Source organism: Oncorhynchus tshawytscha, linkage group LG22, assembly GCF_018296145.1.
Source record: "Oncorhynchus tshawytscha isolate Ot180627B linkage group LG22, Otsh_v2.0, whole genome shotgun sequence".
In the NCBI taxonomy this organism is placed as follows: Eukaryota; Metazoa; Chordata; class Actinopteri; order Salmoniformes; family Salmonidae; genus Oncorhynchus; species Oncorhynchus tshawytscha.
The window spans coordinates 35498724-35519627 of NC_056450.1; the positions used below are offsets into that span (position 1 = coordinate 35498724).

General features: G+C 43.3%; 1 protein-coding gene across 2 annotated transcripts in view; it reads right to left on the minus strand.

Moving 5' to 3' along the window:
* LOC121840463 (plexin A3-like) overlaps nt 1-20904 on the minus strand; it is a 171147-nt gene that overhangs the window by 34140 nt on the left and 116103 nt on the right. For both annotated transcript variants that reach the window (XM_042304127.1, XM_042304126.1), the window contains exons 10-11: nt 15377-15577; nt 525-621 (exon numbers count right to left, since the gene is read on the minus strand). In XM_042304127.1, the coding sequence (XP_042160061.1) occupies nt 525-621; nt 15377-15577 (298 nt within the window). The remainder of the gene's footprint in view (nt 1-524; nt 622-15376; nt 15578-20904) is intronic.

A 20904-nucleotide genomic window follows, 5' to 3' on the forward strand; every position in this document is an offset into this window, starting at 1 on the left:
GATGCTATCTGCCGGCTGACTGTTACGGGTCTTACGAGAGCTACGGGACTCTTTCACAGCGGCCTGATCAAACCAGTGAGATAAAACACTTTTAAGAGAAGTATTGACAACCCCGTTTGTCCCTGACTTGCAGTGATACAAGGTGTCTTGATACAAAACATGGTACATTTAGTTCTGTGACTTTATCGCCCATAAAAAAGTTAGAAAATTTTACAGTTTTGAAGACCATAAGAAAATAACTGCAAAGGCTTAATCCACATTTGCGACTGAATTATACCACCGAATACGATTTACTGTGGTAGCCATAGCCCCCAGCACTGTACATGAAGTGGACTTAACACTAGAGGACTCAGCGAGGGATGACAACATATTTGACCAGCCCGAAGCCTCAGGCAACACACCGGTGGGGCTGTTGTTTCCCTGTTGTGTGCCAGTTGTGTCAGTCTTGGATTTTTCATAGACATTATTTAGCAGCAACACTATTATGAGGAATGTATGACTCTGAATATGATAAAATAACATACCTTTCATGGTGGGAGGCTTGTCGATGAAGAAGTCTCCATCCCAGACGATAGAGAAGTCAACAGGCAGGTCTCCTGTCTCGTCCCCATCATACCAGTACTGGAGGTAGAAACACACACCATATCATCATACCAGTACTGGAGGTAGAAACACACACAACACCATATCATCATACCAGTACTGGAGGTAGAAACACACATAACACCATATCATACCAGTACTGGAGGTAGAAACACACATAACACCATATCATCATACCAGTACTGGAGGTAGAAACACACACCATATCATCATACCAGTACTGGAGGTAGAAACACACACAACACCATATCATCATACCAGTACTGGAGGTAGAAACACACATAACACCATATCATCATACCAGTACTGGAGGTAGAAACACACATAACACCATATCATCATACCAGTACTGGAGGTAGAAACACACATAACACCATATCATCATACCAGTACTGGAGGTAGAAACACACATAACACCATATCATCATACCAGTACTGGAGGTAGAAACACACACCATATCATCATACCAGTACTGGAGGTAGAAACACACACCATATCATCATACCAGTACTGGAGGTAGAAACACACACAACACCATGATTCAATCATCATACCAGTACTGGAGGTAGAAACACACATAACACCATATCATCATACCAGTACTGGAGGTAGAAACACACACCATATCATCATACCAGTACTGGAGATAGAAACACACACAACACCATGATTCAATCATCATACCAGTACTGGAGGTAGAAACACACATAACACCATATCATCATACCAGTACTGGAGGTAGAAACACACACCATATCATCATACCAGTACTGGAGGTAGAAACACACACAACACCATATCATCATACCAGTACTGGAGGTAGAAACACACACAACACCATGATTCAATCATCATACCAGTACTGGAGGTAGAAACACACACAACACCATGATTCAATCATCATACCAGTACTGGAGGTAGAAACACACATAACACCATATCATCATACCAGTACTGGAGGTAGAAACACACACAACACCATGATTCAATCATCATACCAGTACTGGAGGTGCATAAAGCCCAACATCAGTCAGAGTTTGACCAGCCTTCATAGGGACCTATTAATAAAGACTAACTGTGGTTTATGACCTGGCTCATCAGTACAAACTGAGTTAAGCATGGCTGCTGGCACGGTGCAGTGGAAACCATAATGCTATAATATACACTACTCTGTACAATGAAAAACATTTCATCTCTGTGTAACAACCCATTAGCCCAGCCTGGCCACTAGATTCCATAGCTGTGAGTGAGGTCAGCGAGACATTGTGCCTTTAAAAAAGAGAGAGAGAGAGAGAGAGAGAGACACAGAGAGAGAGAGAGAGACAGAGAGAGAGACAGAGAGAGAGAGAGAGACAGAGAGAGAGACAGAGAGGGACAGAGAGAGAGAGAGAGAGAGAGAGACAGAGAGAGAGAGACAGAGAGAGAGAGAGAGACAGAGAGAGAGAGAGAGTGAGTGAGAGAGACAGAGAGAGAGAGAGACAGAGAGAGAGAGAGACAGAGAGAGTGAGTGAGTGAGTGAGTGAGTGAGTGAGTGAGTGAGTGAGTGAGTGAGTGAGTGAGTGAGTGAGTGAGAGAGAGAGAGAGAGAGAGAGGGACAGAGAGGGACAGAGAGAGAGACAGAGAGACAGAGTGGGTTGCTGCGGCTACTATGTGTCTGTCAGGTGAAGGAGGGGTGGTGGTTTTTACTGCCTGTGTTTTAATTAGCAGCAACACTCAGAGCACTTAGCCAGCAGCAACCCTGACAGAATATCGCTGATCAGCCACATCGATCCATGGCCAGAACACTTATGAGTGTTCATAAGGAGGCGATGGAAGAATGAGGGCAGACTAACAGCAAGAGAGGGCCCTGAATTTAGCATTAAAAGGAGAACTTATTCCAGACCACATTAAATCATCTCTCAGTAGATTCAGAGAGAGAGAGAGAGAGCAACTCCAGTTTGACACCCAAGATGGAAATACGATTGCAACTGAAGGATCTTGTTGAACTGTTAAGTCTTAATGGAAGCATCATATGTGACAAATGGTTATCCATCCATACCTCACCTTTATCCATCCATACCTCACCTTTATCCATCCATACCTCACCTTTATCCATCCATACCTCACCTTTATCCATCCATACCTCACCTTTATCCATCCATACCTCACCTTTATCCATCCATACCTCAAATTTGTCCATCCATACCTCACCTAAATATATCAGAGCTGAGTAAACAACCAACACCTCCTAATATTCTTCATCAGTCCAGGGACATCGGCTGTGTTGTGTGTAAGTGTGTGTGTGTGTGTGTGCGTGCGCACATGTCTGTGGGTGTCTGTGCACACACGTGCATGTGTGTGGGCATGAGTGTGTGTGTTAGTGAGTGTGAAAGTGTAAATCTTTGTGCAGCTGTCCTGGGAAATATCTGGGAGTAAGTCAAGCAGGGAATGCACCAGTGTGGGTGCTGAAAGGCTGAACTGAACCTGTTCACACCAGGCTCCAAATGTCCTTACATCTCTATAGGGCCCAGTTGGTACTGGGGTTATATCACATTAGGGTCCAATTGGTTCTGGGGTTACATCTCTATAGGGTCCAGTTGGTACTGGGGTTACATCTCTATAGGGCCCAGTTGGTAGTGGGGGTCCAATTGGTTCTGGAGTTACATCTCTATAGGGTCCAGTTGGTACTGGGGTTACATCTCCATAGGGCCCAGTTGGTACTGGGGTTATATCTCTATAGGGTCCAGTTGGTACTGGGGTTATATCTATATAGGGCCAAGTTGGTACTGGGGTTATATCTCTATAGGGTCCAGTTGGTACTGGGGTTATATCTCTATAGGGTCCAGTTGGTACTGGGGTTATATCTCTATAGGGTCCAGTTGGTACTGGGGTTATATCTCTATAGGGTCCAGTTGGTACTGGGGTTATATCTCTATAGGGTCCAGTTGGTACTGGGGTTATATCTCTATAGGGTCCAGTTGGTTCTGGGGTTACATCTCTATATGGTCCAGTTGGTTCTGGGGTTATATCTCTATAGGGCCCAGTTGGTACTTGGGTTATATCTATATAGGGTCCAGTTGGTACTAGGGTTATATCTATATAGGGCCCAGTTGGTACTGGGGTTATATCTCTATAGGGTCCAGTTGGTACTGGGGTTACATCTCAATAGGGTCCAGTTGGTTCTGGTACTGAGGTTACGTCTCTATAGGGTCCAGTTGGTACTGGGGCTACATCTCTATAGGGTCCAGTTGGTACTGAGGTTACATCTCTATAGGGTCCAGTTGGTACTGAGGTTACATCTCTATAGGGTCCAGTTGGTACTGGGGTTACATCTCAATAGGGTCCAGTTGGTTCTGGGGTTACATCTCAATAGGGTCCAGTTGGTTCTGGTACTGAGGTTACGTCTCTATAGGGTCCAGTTGGTACTGGGGCTACATCTCTATAGGGTCCAGTTGGTACTGAGGTTACATCTCTATAGGGTCCAGTTGGTACTGAGGTTACATCTCTATAGGGTCCAGTTGGTACTGGGGTTACATCTCTATAGGGTCCAGTTGGTACTGGGGTTACATCTCAATAGGGTCCAGTTGGTTCTGGTACTGAGGTTACGTCTCTATAGGGTCCAGTTGGTACTGGGGCTACATCTCTATAGGGTCCAGTTGGTACTGAGGTTACATCTCTATAGGGTCCAGTTGGTACTGAGGTTACATCTCTATAGGGTCCAGTTGGTACTGGGGTTACATCTCTATAGGGTCCAGTTGGTACTGGGGGCACTAGTCCAGGTAGCCTAGTGGTTAGAACTTTAGACTAGTAACCAAAAGGTTTGCAAGATCAAATCCCCGAGATGACAAGGTAAAAAATCTGTAGTTTTGCCCCTGAACAAGGTTAGTTAACCAACTGTTCCTAGGCCGTCATTGAAAATAAGAATTTGTTCTTAACTGACTTGCCTAGGTAAATAAAGGTTAAATAAATAATTGAGGTAAATTATGGATCAGCAGCTTCCTGGGCAGGGCCACTGAATTAACTTCCCCCAATCACATCGCTTGTCACACTACAAAAACAAAACTCAACTTGAGACCATCCTCACTTCTATCCATCAAACAGACATATAAACTACAGTTAACCTTTTGCGGTCTTGTTTTTCAGCCATTAATCGGAAATGCCTTATTTAATAACAACATTTTGTGAAATGGATTTAGAAGGCCAGCGATGTTCTTCACAGTCCAATGAGGTGTTACATTTGCTCAATACGTAAACCAAATTCGATAGGTGACTTAATGGCAGTATTCAAAGCCTTGTCGGGTTCAGAAACACGCAGTGTACAGGTTGTTGTCATGCCCTCTTCCCAAGGCCCTGATAATGAAAACCACAGGAGAGCCATACAGTGTATTTTTGGAGGTAATATAATGTACAGTATTTCTGGAGGTAGTATAATGTATTTCTGGAGGTAGTATAATGTATTTCTTGAGGTAGTATAATGTATTTCTGGAGGTAACAATGTATTTCTGGAGGTAGTATAATGTATTTCTGGAGGTACCAATGTATTTCTGGAGGTAGTATAATGTATTTCTGGAGGTAACATGTATTTCTGGAGGTAGTATAATGTATTTCTGGAGGTAACATAATGTATTTCTGGAGGTAACATAATGTATTTCTGGAGGTAGTATAATGTATTTCTGGAGGTAACATAATGTATTTCTGGAGGTAGTATAATGTATTTCTGGAGGTAGTATAATGTATTTCTGGAGGTAGTATAATGTATTTCTTGAGGTAGTATAATGTATTTCTGGAGGTAGTATAATGTATTTCTGGAGGTAGTATAATGTATTTCTGGAGATAACAATGTATTTCTGGAGGTAGTATAATGTATTTCTGGAGGTAACAATGTATTTCTGGAGGTAGTATAATGTATTTCTGGAGGTAGTATAATGTATTTCTGGAGGTAACATCATGTATTTCTGGAGGTAACATAATGTATTTCTGGAGGTAGTATAATGTATTTCTGGAGGTAGTATAATGTATTTCTTGAGGTAACATCATGTATTTCTGGAGGTAATATAATGTATTTCTGGAGGTAACATCATGTATTTCTGGAGGTAACATAATGTATTTCTGGAGGTAGTATAATGCATTTCTTGAGGTAACATAATGTATTTCTGGAGGTAGTATAATGTATTTCTGGAGGTAGTATAATGTATTTCTTGAGGTAGTATAATGTATTTCTGGAGGTAGTATAATGTATTTCTGGAGGTAGTATAATGTATTTCTGGAGGTAGTATAATGTATTTCTGGAGGTAGTATAATGTATTTCTGGAGGTAGTATAATGTATTTCTGGAGGTAGTATAATGTATTTCTGGAGGTAGTATAATGTATTTCTGGAGGTAGTATAATGTATTTCTTGAGGTAGTATAATGTATTTCTTGAGGTAACATATTGTATTTCTGGAGGTAACATAATGTATTTCTGGAGGTAACATAATGTATTTCTAGAAGTAACTATTTATTTCTGGAGGTAGTATAATGTATTTCTGGAGGTAGTATAATGTATTTCTGGAGGTAGTATAATGTACTTCTAGAAGTAACTATGTATTTCTGGAGGTAACATAATGTATTTCTGGAGGTAACATAATGTACTTCTAGAAGTAACTATGTATTTCTGGAGGTAACATAATGTATTTCTGGAGGTAACATAATGTACTTCTAGAAGTAACTATGTATTTCTGGAGGTAACAATGTATTTCTGGAGGTAACATAATGTACTTCTAGAAGTAACTATGTATTTCTGGAGGTAACATAATGTATTTCTGGAGGTAACATAATGTACTTCTAGAAGTAACTATGTATTTCTGGAGGTAGTATAATGTATTTCTGGAGGTAACATAATGTATTTCTGGAGGTAACATAATGTACTTCTAGAAGTAACTATGTATTTCTGGAGGTAACATAATGTATTTCTGGAGGTAACATAATGTACTTCTAGAAGTAACTATGTATTTCTGTAGGTAGTATAATGTATTTCTGGAGGTAGTATAATGTATTTCTGGAGGTAGTATAATGTACTTCTAGAAGTAACTATGTATTTCTGGAGGTAACATAATGTATTTCTGGAGGTAACATAATGTACTTCTAGAAGTAACTATGTATTTCTGGAGGTAACATAATGTATTTCTGGAGGTAACATAATGTACTTCTAGAAGTAACTATGTATTTCTGTAGGTAGTATAATGTATTTCTGGAGGTAGTATAATGTATTTCTGGAGGTAGTATAATGTACTTCTAGAAGTAACTATGTATTTCTGGAGGTAACATAATGTACTTCTAGAAGTAACTATGTATTTCTGGAGGTAATATAATGTATTTTCTAGCCTTCTTTTTCAAGTGAAAGGCAGGCAGCTTTGAGGAGATTAGTGGTTGTGTGTAAACGGAGGGAAGCTTTTGTGTTGGGCCATACAATGCAGCTTATCTCTGCCAGTCGTGAATTGATTTTCCTCAGGCCATGGTTCCACTGGGTCTGAAACTAGCAAGTGGAGACAAACTGGCCTGGTTCTGTCAGACATGTCTCTGGGCTGCAGGCGAGGCAAGGCGAGGCAGTGAGGTAATCTTACTTTAAAAAATAAAAAAACATCACTGGATAGAAAAACCCCATTTGAAACTAGCGCTACCTTTTAAGACTTATCCTTAGCTCTTAATGGAAACAACAGTTATAGCTGAACAAATGGATTGATAGAGTGGCAGTGACCAGAAGGAATAGCTTCCATTTGTTCAGATATAACTGTAAATTGTGAAGTGTCTGTTGAAGGGACCCATATGAAAGATACACATATTGTAACCAAGTTCATTTTATTTTAGGCTTACTATGTTTCAAAGATGATGGGTTTGGAGAATATTTTTCTTAAATAATTTGTGTTTATTCAGAATAAACTAATAAAGATTCAATTATACTCTGGCAAGGATCAGCTGTAGTTTTCACACCCACCCCGGGTGCACGTTTTGGTTTTTGCCCAGGACAGAGTTTGAGAAAAACCTTGGTGTAGACTATGACTAGTAGAATTGGCTTTGTCATCAATGCTGGCTCCCTTCTGGTGACAGAGTGAAAATCATTTCCCCTTAATGATGAAGGCTTTCCTGTTTAATTGAATTAAGTTTCAAACTTCTACCGACTTCAGCAAAATGACCTTTGAATAAGGGTCTTTTTCCTTCTTAAACATACACAGTAATGAACAGCGAGTCCATATTAGTGAACATTCATGATGTTTTCTGTAAACCGCACTGGGAAAATATGTCCTGTATGCTGCATCCTGGTGGCAGATTTAAGGTCAGACTAGCCTGATTAAAGAAACAGATAGGGTCATCTGGAATGGTCTTATTAGCCACGAAGGATTACGGCTGGTTCAGAGCTCACTCCATAAACATAGAGTATATCAATTGCATGTTGAGGCCATGGTTGAATTCGTGCCATCATATTTGAGGTAAGTGCATTAACCGGACAACACCAAAGCATACTTTTCACATGACGACACTGAAACATTGTCTGTAGATTACTTTGGGAGTCTACAAAGAGTTCAGAGCAGGCATAACTAATGCACTGATTTCTCAATTAGGGGAATGCAGCGGAGACTCACTCCCTTTCCATTGCTGGTGCTTAAAGCAAAACAAACAGGATGAAACAGGCTCATAATTCATGCTATTGATAGCTAGATCACACCATTTAGAGGACAATTTATTCCACCAGAGCCCACCTGCTACAGAGCCCACCTGCTACAGAGCCTCACAGGCACAGTATCTACGACCTCAGAGACTGACGGGGATGCAAATATGCAACAATCACAAGAAAGAGGGTAAATACCATATAATTATAATGACTATTCTATGAGGAAAAAAGTGCAGAGGAGTTGTTGGAGGATAAAAACAACCTCAAAGATGTATCATAAACAGCAACATATATCGGTGCTTCTGAGTGGCGCAGCGGTCTAAGGCACTGCATCTCAGTGCTAGAGGCGTCACTACAGACACCCTGGTTTGATTCCAGGCTGTATCACAACCGGCTGTGATTGGGAGTCCCATAGGGCGGCGCACAATTGTCCCAGCGTCATCTGGCTGTCATTGTAAATAAGAATTTGCTCTTAACTGACTTGCCTAGTTAAATGAAGGTTAAATGAATAAATATATAATATCCTCCCCTAATTGATGTAAAATTGAGCTTTTTTTTTTTACATTGACAATGAGGTGACCTGTTCACAGTATCATTAACATGTACGTTGGTTCATGGTAAATCTTTTCCATTAGCAGGGCCTTTGGTGTCAAGAGCAGGGCAGGTCCTTTGGAGACCTGACAAGTATGTTCCACTGAGAAACACCAAAGACGTTGGTAGTCTGATTGGGCACTTGATGAGAATAATAGAATAATGAGGGCATGCTGGTTCAGAAAGCCTGAAAAATAACATGGAAGTGTTTTTTTTATTCAAAAGCTTTGCTACCATGGTTCGGGAAATAATGATGTTCTTTGTGAGAGCACTTTCCATCAAGAGGATAGTGCAGAACTCGTTGTGCAAAAGGCCTTTACTCCACGTTTCCTGGGTAACACTGCCAATGCCTGTCGCTATGGGGTCAGCAGGGCTTAGCAACACTTACATCCGTGGATTAATTTGGGACTATTTTAATCTTTTGATACAAAAGTCCCATGTATTAAGATTCAGCCAATCAAAGTTATACGCGTGCCATGTTTAATCTGCAACGTAGAGCATGCTGTCAAACAAAAATGCATAAAATGCACAAAAGCCCTTTACACTACCAAAGCAAATGCTTATTGAGTTTCAAAGACCCCGATTTATCATTTATTTTGAAAGGCAGTGTGTATATGTGTGGGGGGTGTATCATACTGATTTATTCCAGCTATGGCAGCACATTGCTGATGTCTGCAGTAAAATCAAGCGGAAGAAACAAGCAGGCGTGTGTCTGAGCTGATTACAGTCCGTGGTATGCCTTTTGAAATGATACCCGTATATATCCTACAGTTGGGGAACATCATTTATGGATTGATGTGGATCAGCATGAATTATCATATAGACTTGTCTAATCTGTATGTATGCGCACCTTAGAAAAAGGTACTGTGTTTCTCTATGGACGCAGGTGGCATGTGGGTCATGCATGATGCACCTGTTGCATTAGAACTGAAATGACATGAGTCCAACCACACCAGGAGTAAACCAGTAGTGTACCTTAGTTGGTCTATTTAGCTGGAGAAAATGAATGCTTTGAAATACCAAAGTAGAGGCGGAGAGACGGGGAAGAGATGGAATGTGGAAAGGGGATGTATTTGACTTCAGGCTGTATTTGGGCAGAGACAGGGCACAACCTTATGTTGTATTTGTGCAGGATGTGATGTCAGACCAATGTGTTGTTCTCCTCTGTCTATTGGTCTGCCTCTCTGTCTGCAAACTGCTGTCTGTCTGCAAACTGAGGGAAAACTGCTGTTATCTGTCTGCATCAATGACCCAGGGCTTCTCTAGATCTATGGCATAGACATCTTTCACACACTGAACTGCACATCACAGATCAAGGGTCAACTTCACATACAGCAGTTCTGAAAATAGACAAACACACAGCAACGTGGACATACGGGCCTCACGGCTAGTTTCTTAATGGCAGTTCTATGTACCAGGGTTGGGTTCAATTCAAATTGAAAGGAGTCAATTCAGGAAGTGATTTGAATAAACAATTCTGAAATGTAATAACTTTTCAAATAAATAGCATGCACGGTCAGTTGATTGACAAGTCATTGAAAATAAATGCAATTTCTTCTATTATTGAATTATAATTTTTGTTAAACTGCTATTTTTGCTGTATTTTTAAACGTATTTAGCGGTCTATAAACGCATATCACTGAGAGAGGGACAGAGCAGCTGTCTCAGGGGGAGAAAGGCCAGGCAGTGGGAAGCGACGGGAGACGGGAGGGAGGCTTGCTTGTCCACTACAACGCCCCTTCTCTCCCAGGGAGGGGCCCTGATTGGAAGAGGAGATCGTTGCAGGGATAAGAGACCTGATAAGAGAACAGTTATGAGGCAGTGAAGGAATAATTTGAGCGGTCTGGCTGTGTGTTTAGGTCCCACGGGAAGAATCTGAGTTAGTTCCACTCAGAGAACATTTTCCATCACCACGCAGAGGCCAGTCTCACTTAGTTTAAGCATTACAATCCCTATATGAACAGATATTAAAGAAAAACCTGAAAGTGAAAGCGAATCAAACTGCAACAGGCTAGAGTTGCCCTGTCTGGTAAAACATACTGTCACAGCTGGTGAACATGTCCAACGTATGCTTAACCTAACTAACCCCCACCACAGAACAGGGGCCTCCCATGAGGACAAAAGTGCTGACTGATATCTGAACGTTCTCAGCAAGGGGCAGAGTAAACAGGAGATGAAATTGATTGATTCAGCATTGCCTATCTGAGGACACTCACAATTGCATTAGCATGGACCCCATGGCCTTAAAGTCACCTGGCTACAGCACTGTGGGAATGAAGCTGCGCCACTCGTCTTGACGGCAAATTGATTGATGGCTGTTGCCTTGAGTGTTTGGGGGGAGGGGGAGGGGGGGCGGACAGCACACACCAGAGACTGAGTCTAATCTGCGGCATGTCTTTACTATGGCTAAATTACTATTCAGGAGAGATCCATCAGTTGAGGGCAGAGAGACAGAGACGGGGGGATGATGTGGCCCGCTGTGTCACAGGTAATCACACTATCTATTCATCTAAACATCCCATTCAAACAAAGAGAGAGGAGAGACGGGGGTGGGGAAAGAAAGACAGAGATAGAGAGATACATGGGGGAGGGGTGTAGGTAACATTCAAAAGGGGAGGGGAGTCAGTTGGGGGAGGGGCATCAGTGGGAGAAGGGTTAAGTTAAAAAAAACAAAAAAAACATCAATCTCAAGGTTGGGTTTCTCTTTTCTGTCAGACCGAGATGAAGCAGAGGAGTGGGAGGGAGGCCTAACATTTACAGTTAATGTTGTATATTCAATGTTTTATTTTCTCAATAGCTGTGCAGACATTGATTAGTTTACACTGTGGTCTTCAAACGATCACCCATGGAGATCCAGTGTGAATGCTTATTCACTCTGGTTATCAAGGTGAAATATAGACACACATTGGCTTGCACAGTGGGTAGACAGCAGTAGCAGCATATAGCTGTCTACATGAAGAGTATTAGCCTATCCCTGTGCGTGACAAACAACTTCAAATGTTTATCTGTAGGTGAAGTGATTAAAGCACCCATCTATTTATGCTGATAGCCTCACTATATTCATAGAGCTGTCTCATTGTTTACACAGCATCAGCGGTTCAATGCCTTCAACGATCCAAACCCCAATGCTCTAACCTTTGGGCACTCAGTTAATGGTCTACCACAAAACTACTTTTCAATTTCATTTTAAATGCATAGCCGGAGCGCGGGTGGGTGTCAGAGACAGAAAGAATAATGGCACGAAGGAAATGAGTGATAGTGGATAGAAAGACGACAGTTGCTCTCCGTGGCAGGGTCCTTCCGAAGGCCTTCACTATGTAGCGCACCAGGCAGCATGTGTCGGCCAGGGAAAGTACAACAATCAATCCTAACCTGACCCATTGAGGTGTGTGTGCCGGAGACGTGATCCTCATTATTAAGTTGCCACGGGACATCAATTGTCCTGTCGAAGGAAGGCGGCCCACAGCCTGAGCTTTGATCTGCAGGGGTTAGGGGGGTTAGAGGGGACACACTCCGTGGCAGAAGCCTGGTCATTTTCCTACCCTCCTACCCCAGGAACACTCCGGCCCATCCACCCACACCACATTCCCTTTCCGTGGTGTTACATTGTCCAACCAAATGAAGAGTCACATCCTGTGACTGGCTAATTGTTTTACAAGATTCCCTGGGGTTACAGTGTCAACCAGATGGGTCACAGAGGGCAGCCGTCTGTGACATCACTATGAGACAGAGGGAGAGAGAAAGAGAGGGAGAAAGAGAGAGAGGGAATAGGAGAGAGAGGGAGGAAGAGACAGAGGGAGATACAAAGAGAGAGAGGGAATAGGAGAGAGGGAGGAAGAGAGAAGGAGAGAGAAAAATAGAGAGGGAATATGAGAGAGAGGAAGAGAGAAGGAGAAAGAGAGGGAGAAAGAGAGAGAGGGAATAGGAGAGAGAGAGGAAGAGACAGAGGGAGAGAGAAAGAGAGAGAGGAAGGAAGAGAGAGGGAGAGAGGGAGGAAGAGAGAGGGAGAGAGAAAGAGAGGGTAAAAGAGAGGGAATAGGAGAGAGAGGGAGGAAGAGACAGAGGGAGATAGAAAGAGGGTGCTACAGAGTGTGAGAGAGAGAGGGAGAAAGAGAGGGAATAGGAGAGAGAGGGAGGAAGAGAGAAGGAGAGAGAAAGAGAGGGAGAAAAAGAGAGAGGGAATAGGAGAGAGAGGGAGGAAGATAGAAAGAGGGTGCTACAGAGTGTGAGAGAGAGAGGAAGAGAGAGGGAAGAAAGAGGGAATAGAGAGAGAGAGAAGAGAGAGGGAGGAAGAGACAGAGGGAGATAGAAAGAGGGTGCTACAGAGAGAGAAGAGAGAGAGAGAGAGAGAGAGAGAAAGAGAGAGAGAGAGAGAGAGGGAGGAAGAGACAGAGGGAGATAGAAAGAGGGTGCTACAGAGTGTGAGAGAGAGAGAGAGAGAGAGGGGAGGAGGAAGAGACAGAGGGAGATAGAAAGAGGGTGCTACAGAGAGTGAGAGAGAGAGAGAGAGAGAGAGAGAGAGAGAGAGAGAGAGAGAGAGAGGGAGGAAGAGACAGAGGGAGATAGAAAGAGGGTGCTACAGAGTGTGAGAGAGAGAGAGAGAGAGAGAGAGAGAGGAGAGAGAGGGAGGAAGAGACAGAGGGAGATAGAAAGAGGGTGCTACAGAGTGTGAGAGAGAGAGAGAGAGGGAGGAAGAGACAGAGGGAGATAGAAAGAGGGTGCTACAGAGTGAGAGAGAGAGAGAGAGAGAGAGAGAGAGAGGGAGGAAGAGACAGAGGGAGATAGAAAGAGGGTGCTACAGAGTGTGAGAGAGAGAGAGAGAGAGAGAGAGAGGGAAGAGACAGAGGGAGATAGAAAGAGGGTGCTACAGAGTGTGAGAGAGAGAGAGAGACAGAGGGAGATAGAAAGAGGGTGCTACAGAGTGTGAGAGAGAGAGAGAGAGAGAGAGAGGGAGGAAGAGACAGAGGGAGATAGAAAGAGGGTGCTACAGAGTGTGAGAGAGAGAGAGAGAGGGAGAGAGAGAGGGAGATAGAAAGAGGGTGCTACAGAGTGTGAGAGAGAGAGAGGGAGGAAGAGACAGAGGGAGATAGAAAGAGGGTGCTACAGAGAGAGAGAGAGAGAGAGAGAGAGAGAGAGAGAGAGGGAGGAAGAGACAGAGGGAGATAGAAAGATAGAGAGAGAGTGGGGAGAGAGAGAGAGAGAGAAGAAGAGGAGAGAAGAGAGATGGGGGAAGAGAGAGAGGGAGAGGGAGGAGTGACAGAGGGAGATAGAAAGAGAGAGAGAGAGAGAGGAAGAGACAGAGGGAGATAGAAAGAGGGTGCTACAGAGTGTGAGAGAGAGAGAGAGAGAGGGAAAGAGAGGGAATAGAAAGAGAGAGAGAGAGAGAAGAGAGGAGAGAGGAGAGGAGAGAGAAGAGGGAGGAAGAGACAGAGGGAGAAAGAGGGTGCTACAGAGTGTGAAGAGAGAGGAGAGAAGAGAGGAGAATAGGAGAGAGGGAGGAAGAGACAGAGGGAGATAGAAAGAGGGTGCTACAGAGTGAGAGAGAGAGAGAGAGAGAGAGAGAGAGAGAGAGAGAGAGAGAGGGAGGAAGAGACAGAGGGAGATAGAAAGAGGGTGCTACAGAGAGAGAGAGAGAGAGAGAGAGAGAGAGATAGAAAGAGGGTGCTACAGAGTGTGAGAGAGAGAGAGAGAGAGAGAGAGGGAGGAAGAGACAGAGGGAGATAGAAAGAGGGTGCTACAGAGTGTGAGAGAGAGAGAGAGAGAGAGAGAGAGAGAGAGAGAGGAAGAGACAGAGAGAGAGAGAGAGATAGAAAGAGGGGTACAGAGTGTGAGAGAGAGAGAGTGAGAGAGAGAGAGATAGAAAGAGGGTGCTACAGAGTGTGAGAGAGAGAGGGAGGAAGAGACAGAGGGAGATAGAAAGAGGGTGCAGAGTGTGAGAGAGAGAGAGAGAGAGGAAGAGAGGGAGTGAGAGAGAGAGAGAGAGAGAGAGAGAGATGTGGGGAGAGAGAGAGAGAGAGAGAGAGAGATATCGGGAGAGAGAGAGAGAGAGAGAGAGAGAGAGAGAGATATGGGGAGAGAGGAGACTCTCAATGTCAGCTCTTTGACATGCCACATGTTTCACTGGGATTGAGAAAACAAGTTTAATGCTCTGAATTGATGTCTTTGCTGATTTTGCGGATAAAGTATTTTTTTTCTGATCAGTGACTCAATGAAAAGTCACCTTGATTTCTTCTGCATATTATTTCCATGAGAGAGAGCAAGGGAGGAAGGGGGTAGGGAGAGGGAGAAGGGAGGGTGAGGGAGGGGGGAGGGAGAGAGAGGGGGGCAGAGCAAGAGGAGAGAGGCATTCTCTGTCTCTATACCAGTATTAGTATAGGACCTGTAGAAAACTACTTCAAAAGATCAGTCTATGATCAGCATAATAGTACAAAGGTACTTATTGAGCTTTTACCTTGCACCAAGATCCCAAACCCAACAAAAACACACAAGATATTTTACAGTAAATACTGTATAAACACATTGAGTGCAGTCATGTTAATAGGCCAGGCACTCACTGAGGTGTTCTGGCATTGGATACAGGAGCTGTTGAAGCGTACAGCTGGGATGCGTTGCATCTTGCCCTGGATGTTAAACACACACTCATAGTTCTTCTGTCCAGACTGGGGCTGAGGGAGGTTCCGGGCTCGCAGCGTGATTGGCCGAATGATCCCTGCAGGTACCAGGATGTCACTGGTGGGCAGGATCTGGGGACAGCCCTGAAAATCAACAATCACAAATAAAGTTACAAATTAACACTCTGCTCATTTTCTTTGCAAAGCCAAACTCATTACAATAAAAGTGATTAATAAACATAATCGTTAATTAAAACTTGGACTACATAGCTAAGGAAGACGTATTGATTCCAGTTTATTGAGCGGTGAGCAGCAGTGAGTAATGTCCATTAGCGGCACTACTTCCACAACAGGGCAGAAGGACTCCTGTACAGACGCACAGAGGCCATTAGACATGGGAATGGCTTGAAACCAAAGCAAAAAATAGGTTCAAATCCCTATTACACAGCTGTTGGATACATCTCTGATTTGATGAGCCACAAGTTTCTCTGAAAATCACACTGATGAAGCGGGAAATGAATATCTTCCTTAATCCTGCATGTCTGCCTGTGCTAGTGAGGTGAGCACAGATCGAGAGTCCGGAGAGGGTCCAGGCATTTATCACAGGGATTCATATTGACATTGCAGGAAACAATTCATAAACGATCTCGGAAGTTACAGGAAAGTCAGTATTGATGCAATGATTACAATCTGAGAAAAATGACGATGAGCGCCTCCCCCACCCGAGAGATGCCACAGCAGCTTAATGACACCCTGTGTATTAAAGGGTATTTAGAATAATCTGTTATCCATTTAGCACTGAACAATAATCAAGGAGGCTGTAAAAGTCTGCCAGGGTGGATGTGATAAATCAGAGGCCTTGTCTGGGCGGGCGTTGGTGGCGAGGTGGGCGGGTGGTGGTGGCGAGGAGGGTGAGGAGAAGCCTCTAGTCTGCAGGACAGACACACAGAGCGCCAGCCAACGCCTCGGTGAAAATGATGCAACTCCACAGCCCACACAGCCATAAATCTTGTGTCTGGCAAGTGATTTGTAAAGGTTTATATATATGGTGCATCAATAAATCTAATTTTCATACTCTGTGGATGAATAGAAAGATTTACTTCCTGCAGGGAGGTGGTGGGGGTGGTGTTCTGACTTGAAATGAATCCGATTTATCAGCATAACCTCTAGCATAGCCTCTTGCTCCACAGTGAGAACAGAAGGCTCCAGAATGGAGATGGTTAGCCTTTTGGAGATTATGAATGTCTCAGATTGCTTCTCAACGCTGCTCTGTCAATTGCCAGGTTGACATTCAAAACACCAAATAGATCCACATATGTCACACCGAGTCACCAGGGACCCAGCATCAACACCTGGTGTGCCAGAACATTCTAAATCCTGTTCAGTGTGCATACATCAAAGGCTATATGACTGCAAACACTTCTGAATAGCAAAACTTTCCCTAGTAACAGCCAAATACATTTGACCAAATTTGTACATTTTGGAAAAAGGGGAAAAACGAGGACAGACTAGCAACATTCTGGTAACCAGGTGATGCTGTACAGTAGCACATCTCTGATGGGCTAAGAGCTACTATCTATCTGTAGAGAGCTCTATTCAATGGCTGACATATAAGTACCGTGGATCTGGTTACTCAGGGCCTGAGTGGATTTCATTGCTACCTACATCAGAGTAAAAGCAGCATGGGCCTTGAAGAGCATCACAGAGAGGCTTTGAGTGGCTGGCACATCAGAAACATCATGATTCATTTAACAGAGTAGTGCAGCAAGAGCAGTAACATATTTTAGGTGAGGACTCACGACTCATGAAACTTAATGGGTTTTTCACCGTTTTCAATTATTTAAGTGGACACATTATAAAACCCAAAACTACTACTACAAAAACTAGTTTTATCAGAAAAGCATGAACGTGTGTGTGTAATTCCAAATGAATCATTACTTTGGTCATTCAAAATAAATGTAAGTATTCTCTAAGTCGTTACACACAGTGTTCTGGACAGAGGCATTTCTCGTGGTTTCTCTCAGTGGAGTTTGAACATGAATGAATTCCTCTGTATGCGTTTGACACACGCATAACCCCAAGATGCCACCACCATTCATTCTCGTCTGCTAAATTGAATTAACAAGCTTTAATCGACTGCATACTAGGGGTGAAACAAGATAAGTGGTTTGTTTATCAGAAACGTTAGTGTGACATTTTAAAAAGCCCGGGGCAGGTAAGTGAGGTTTGATGAATTGGGACTCTGTCCACAAAGACAAGGAGAATACATTTAAAATAGACTGATTCACAAATCAAAGGTTATTTGTCACATGTAAACAACAGGTGTAGACCAACAGTGAGATGTTTACTTACAGGTCCTTATAAGGACTTACAGGTCCTTATCCAACAACGCAGAGTTAAAGATAAAGATTCAAATAAAATAAATAAAGATAACACGAATGCATCCGATGTGTGTTCTACTTGTAATGCTGGCTATGCTATGATGCACGCCATGCAGTACATGGGACACTAATGCAGTAAGCCATGCAATGAAGGAGCAGTCCCTCCTCGGTGGTAGGCCGACAGATCTGTAACAGTATAGTCTCTGAGGCAGCTGTATATTCCTCCCTGAAGGGCCGTTCCCTGATGCTGATTAGCACCCCATTAAGGCGGCTCAGGCAGTTTACAGCCTGTTGACAGTGTTTCCATTAACCTTATTGTGCATATCCCAGTTATCACACAGCTAAGCACTTTTCTCTGTTGAAACATTAAAAGCCAGAGACGGGAGTCGGAATCATTTTTCTCTCTGTCACGCGCTCTCTCTCTCTCTCTCTCTCTCTGTCTCCCCCTCTCTCTCTCTTTTTCTCTCTTTTTCTCTCTCTGTCTCCCTCTCTCTCTCTCTTTTTCTCTCTCTGTCTCCCTCTCTCTCCCTCGCTCTCTCTCTCTCCCTCTCTCTGTCTCCCTCTCTCTGTCTCCCTCTCTCTGTCTCTCTCTCTCTGTCTCTCTCTCCCTCTCTTTCGCTCGCTCACTCTCTGAGAGCAGAGTAAGCATAAAAAAGGATCTGTTGCTGTTTTCATATACATTTCTCCACCATTGCTTAGTCACTGTTCTTTCCCTATTCCATTTCTAGTCTCAATCTCATTTACAGTCTCCGTCACTGTAATCCTTGAAATGGGCCCCCTACGCATGGTAAAAAAACACAACCCTCCTAATCATCTGAGAGCTGCTCCAATTAAATGCTAGCTACACAGCAGACTCCTTATTCTACCTAATCAAACTCCAACTAGCAGCTTCTAAACTCACCCTGGGAAATATATGGATTAAACACTGTGAGTTTGCTATTCTGGACTCCAGTGTCTTCTACAATGTATACCGAACAAAAATATAATATAAACACAACATGTAAAATTGTGATCCAATGTATCATGAGCTGAAATAAAGCATCCCAGAAATGTTCCGTATTAACAAAAATTGGTTTACATCCCTGTTACTGAGCATTTCTCCATGCCAAAATAATCCATCAACCTGAAAGGTGTGGCATATCACAAAGCTGATTAAACAGCATAATCATTACACAGGTGCACCTTGTGCTGGGGACAACAAAAAGCCATTCTAAAATGTGCAGTTTTGTCACACAACACAATGCCACAGATGTCTCAAGTTTTGAGGGAGCGTGCAATTGCCATGCTGACTGCAGGAATGGACATCACAGTTGTTGCCAGATCATTTTATGTTAATTTCTCTACCATAAGCTGCCTCCAACATTGTTTTAGACAATTTGGCAGTAAATCCAACCGGCCTCACAACCGCAGACCATGTGTCACCACGCCAGCCCAGGACATCCACATCTGGCTTCTTCACCTGAGGAATCGTCTGAGACCAGCCACCTGGACAACTGATGAAACTGTGGGTTTGCACAACCAAATAATTTCTGGTAGAAACAGTCATAAACTGTCTCAGGGAAGCTCATCTGCGTGCTCATGGTCCTCACCAGGGTCTTGACCTGAATGCAGTTCGGTGTCATAACCGACTTCAGTGGGCAAATGCTCTCCGTCGATGGCCACTGGTATGCTGGAGGAGTGTGCTCTTCACGGATGAATCCCGGTTTCAACTGTACCGGTCAGATGGCAGACAGTGTGTCTGGTGTTGTGTGGGTGAGGGGTTTGCTGATGTCAACGTTGTGAACAGAGTGCCCCATGGTGGCGGTGGGGTTATGGTGTGGGCAGGCATAAGCTACGGACAACTGACACTTTTTTTGCATTTTATGAATGGCAATTTGAATGCAAAGAGATACCGTGACAAGATCCTGAGGCCCATTGTCGTGCCATTCATCCGCCGCCATCACCTCATGTTTCAGCATGATGATGCATGGCCCAATGTCGCAAGGATCTGTACATAATTCCTGGAAGCTGAAAATATCCAAGTTCTTCTGCGGGGGTACAGGTTAGTTGAGGTAATTTGTACATGTAAAGTGACTATGCAGATAATAAACAGAGAGTGCAGCAGTGTACAAACAAAGTGGGGGGGGGTGGGGGGGTCGATGTAAATAATACGGGTTTGCTTTTTGATGAACTGCTCAGCAGACTTATGGCTTTGGGAGTAGAAGCTGTTAAGGAGCCTTTTAGACCTATACTTGGTGCTCCGGTCTGCTTGCTGTGCGGTAGTAAAGAGAACAGTCTATAACTTGGGTGACTGGAGTTGTTGACCATTTTTTGGGCCTTCCTCTGACACCGGCTGATATACTGTATCGGTTTTCATTCTATGGAGTCTCAAAGGAGTGTAATAACATTTGTACAAAAAATTGTAATTAGATTCTTTCATTCTTACATTAGTAGAGGTGCAGTATACCCTGTTGCAAATCTCCGCCCATAGCTCATCACTGATAGTCAGACCAAGGTCCTTTTCCCAGATTATTTTCAGAGGAGTAAAGGAAGAGCCTCCTTTCTCAGAAAGGAGTCTATAGATATAAGATATTTTGCCTTTAATGGATTATGCTGTGACAAGAAGGGTTTCAACTTCATTCAATTGAGTTCTAAACCTCCTCTTGGAGGTAAATGAGGAAATGACATGTCTAATTTGAAGATATAAAAAAAATGGGATATTGGCACATTGAATTCACTGCAGAGAAAGGATTTCAGTGTAGTGGTTTTCTGATGAAATAGGTCTGAAAAGGTCCTGATTCCTAGAGTATGCCAAAGATTAAAGTTGGCATCCCTCAGGGCTTTTGGCAAGTCTGGGTTGCCAACTATAGGCGAGTGAGAACATATTTGGGAGGAAATGCCCAGGTATTTCTTACAGTCCCTCCACGCTAGTAGAGTGCTGTAAATCACAAAGGTTTTGGCTATGTTGCCCACTTCACTAAAGTTATTAATGAATATAATTGAGCTTAAGGGAAATGAACCACAGGATTGGGCTTCTATCTGAATCCACGTTGACTCTCGTCTGTTTGTGATCCATGTTAGCATGTTGCGGATTTGGGCAGACCAGTAGTA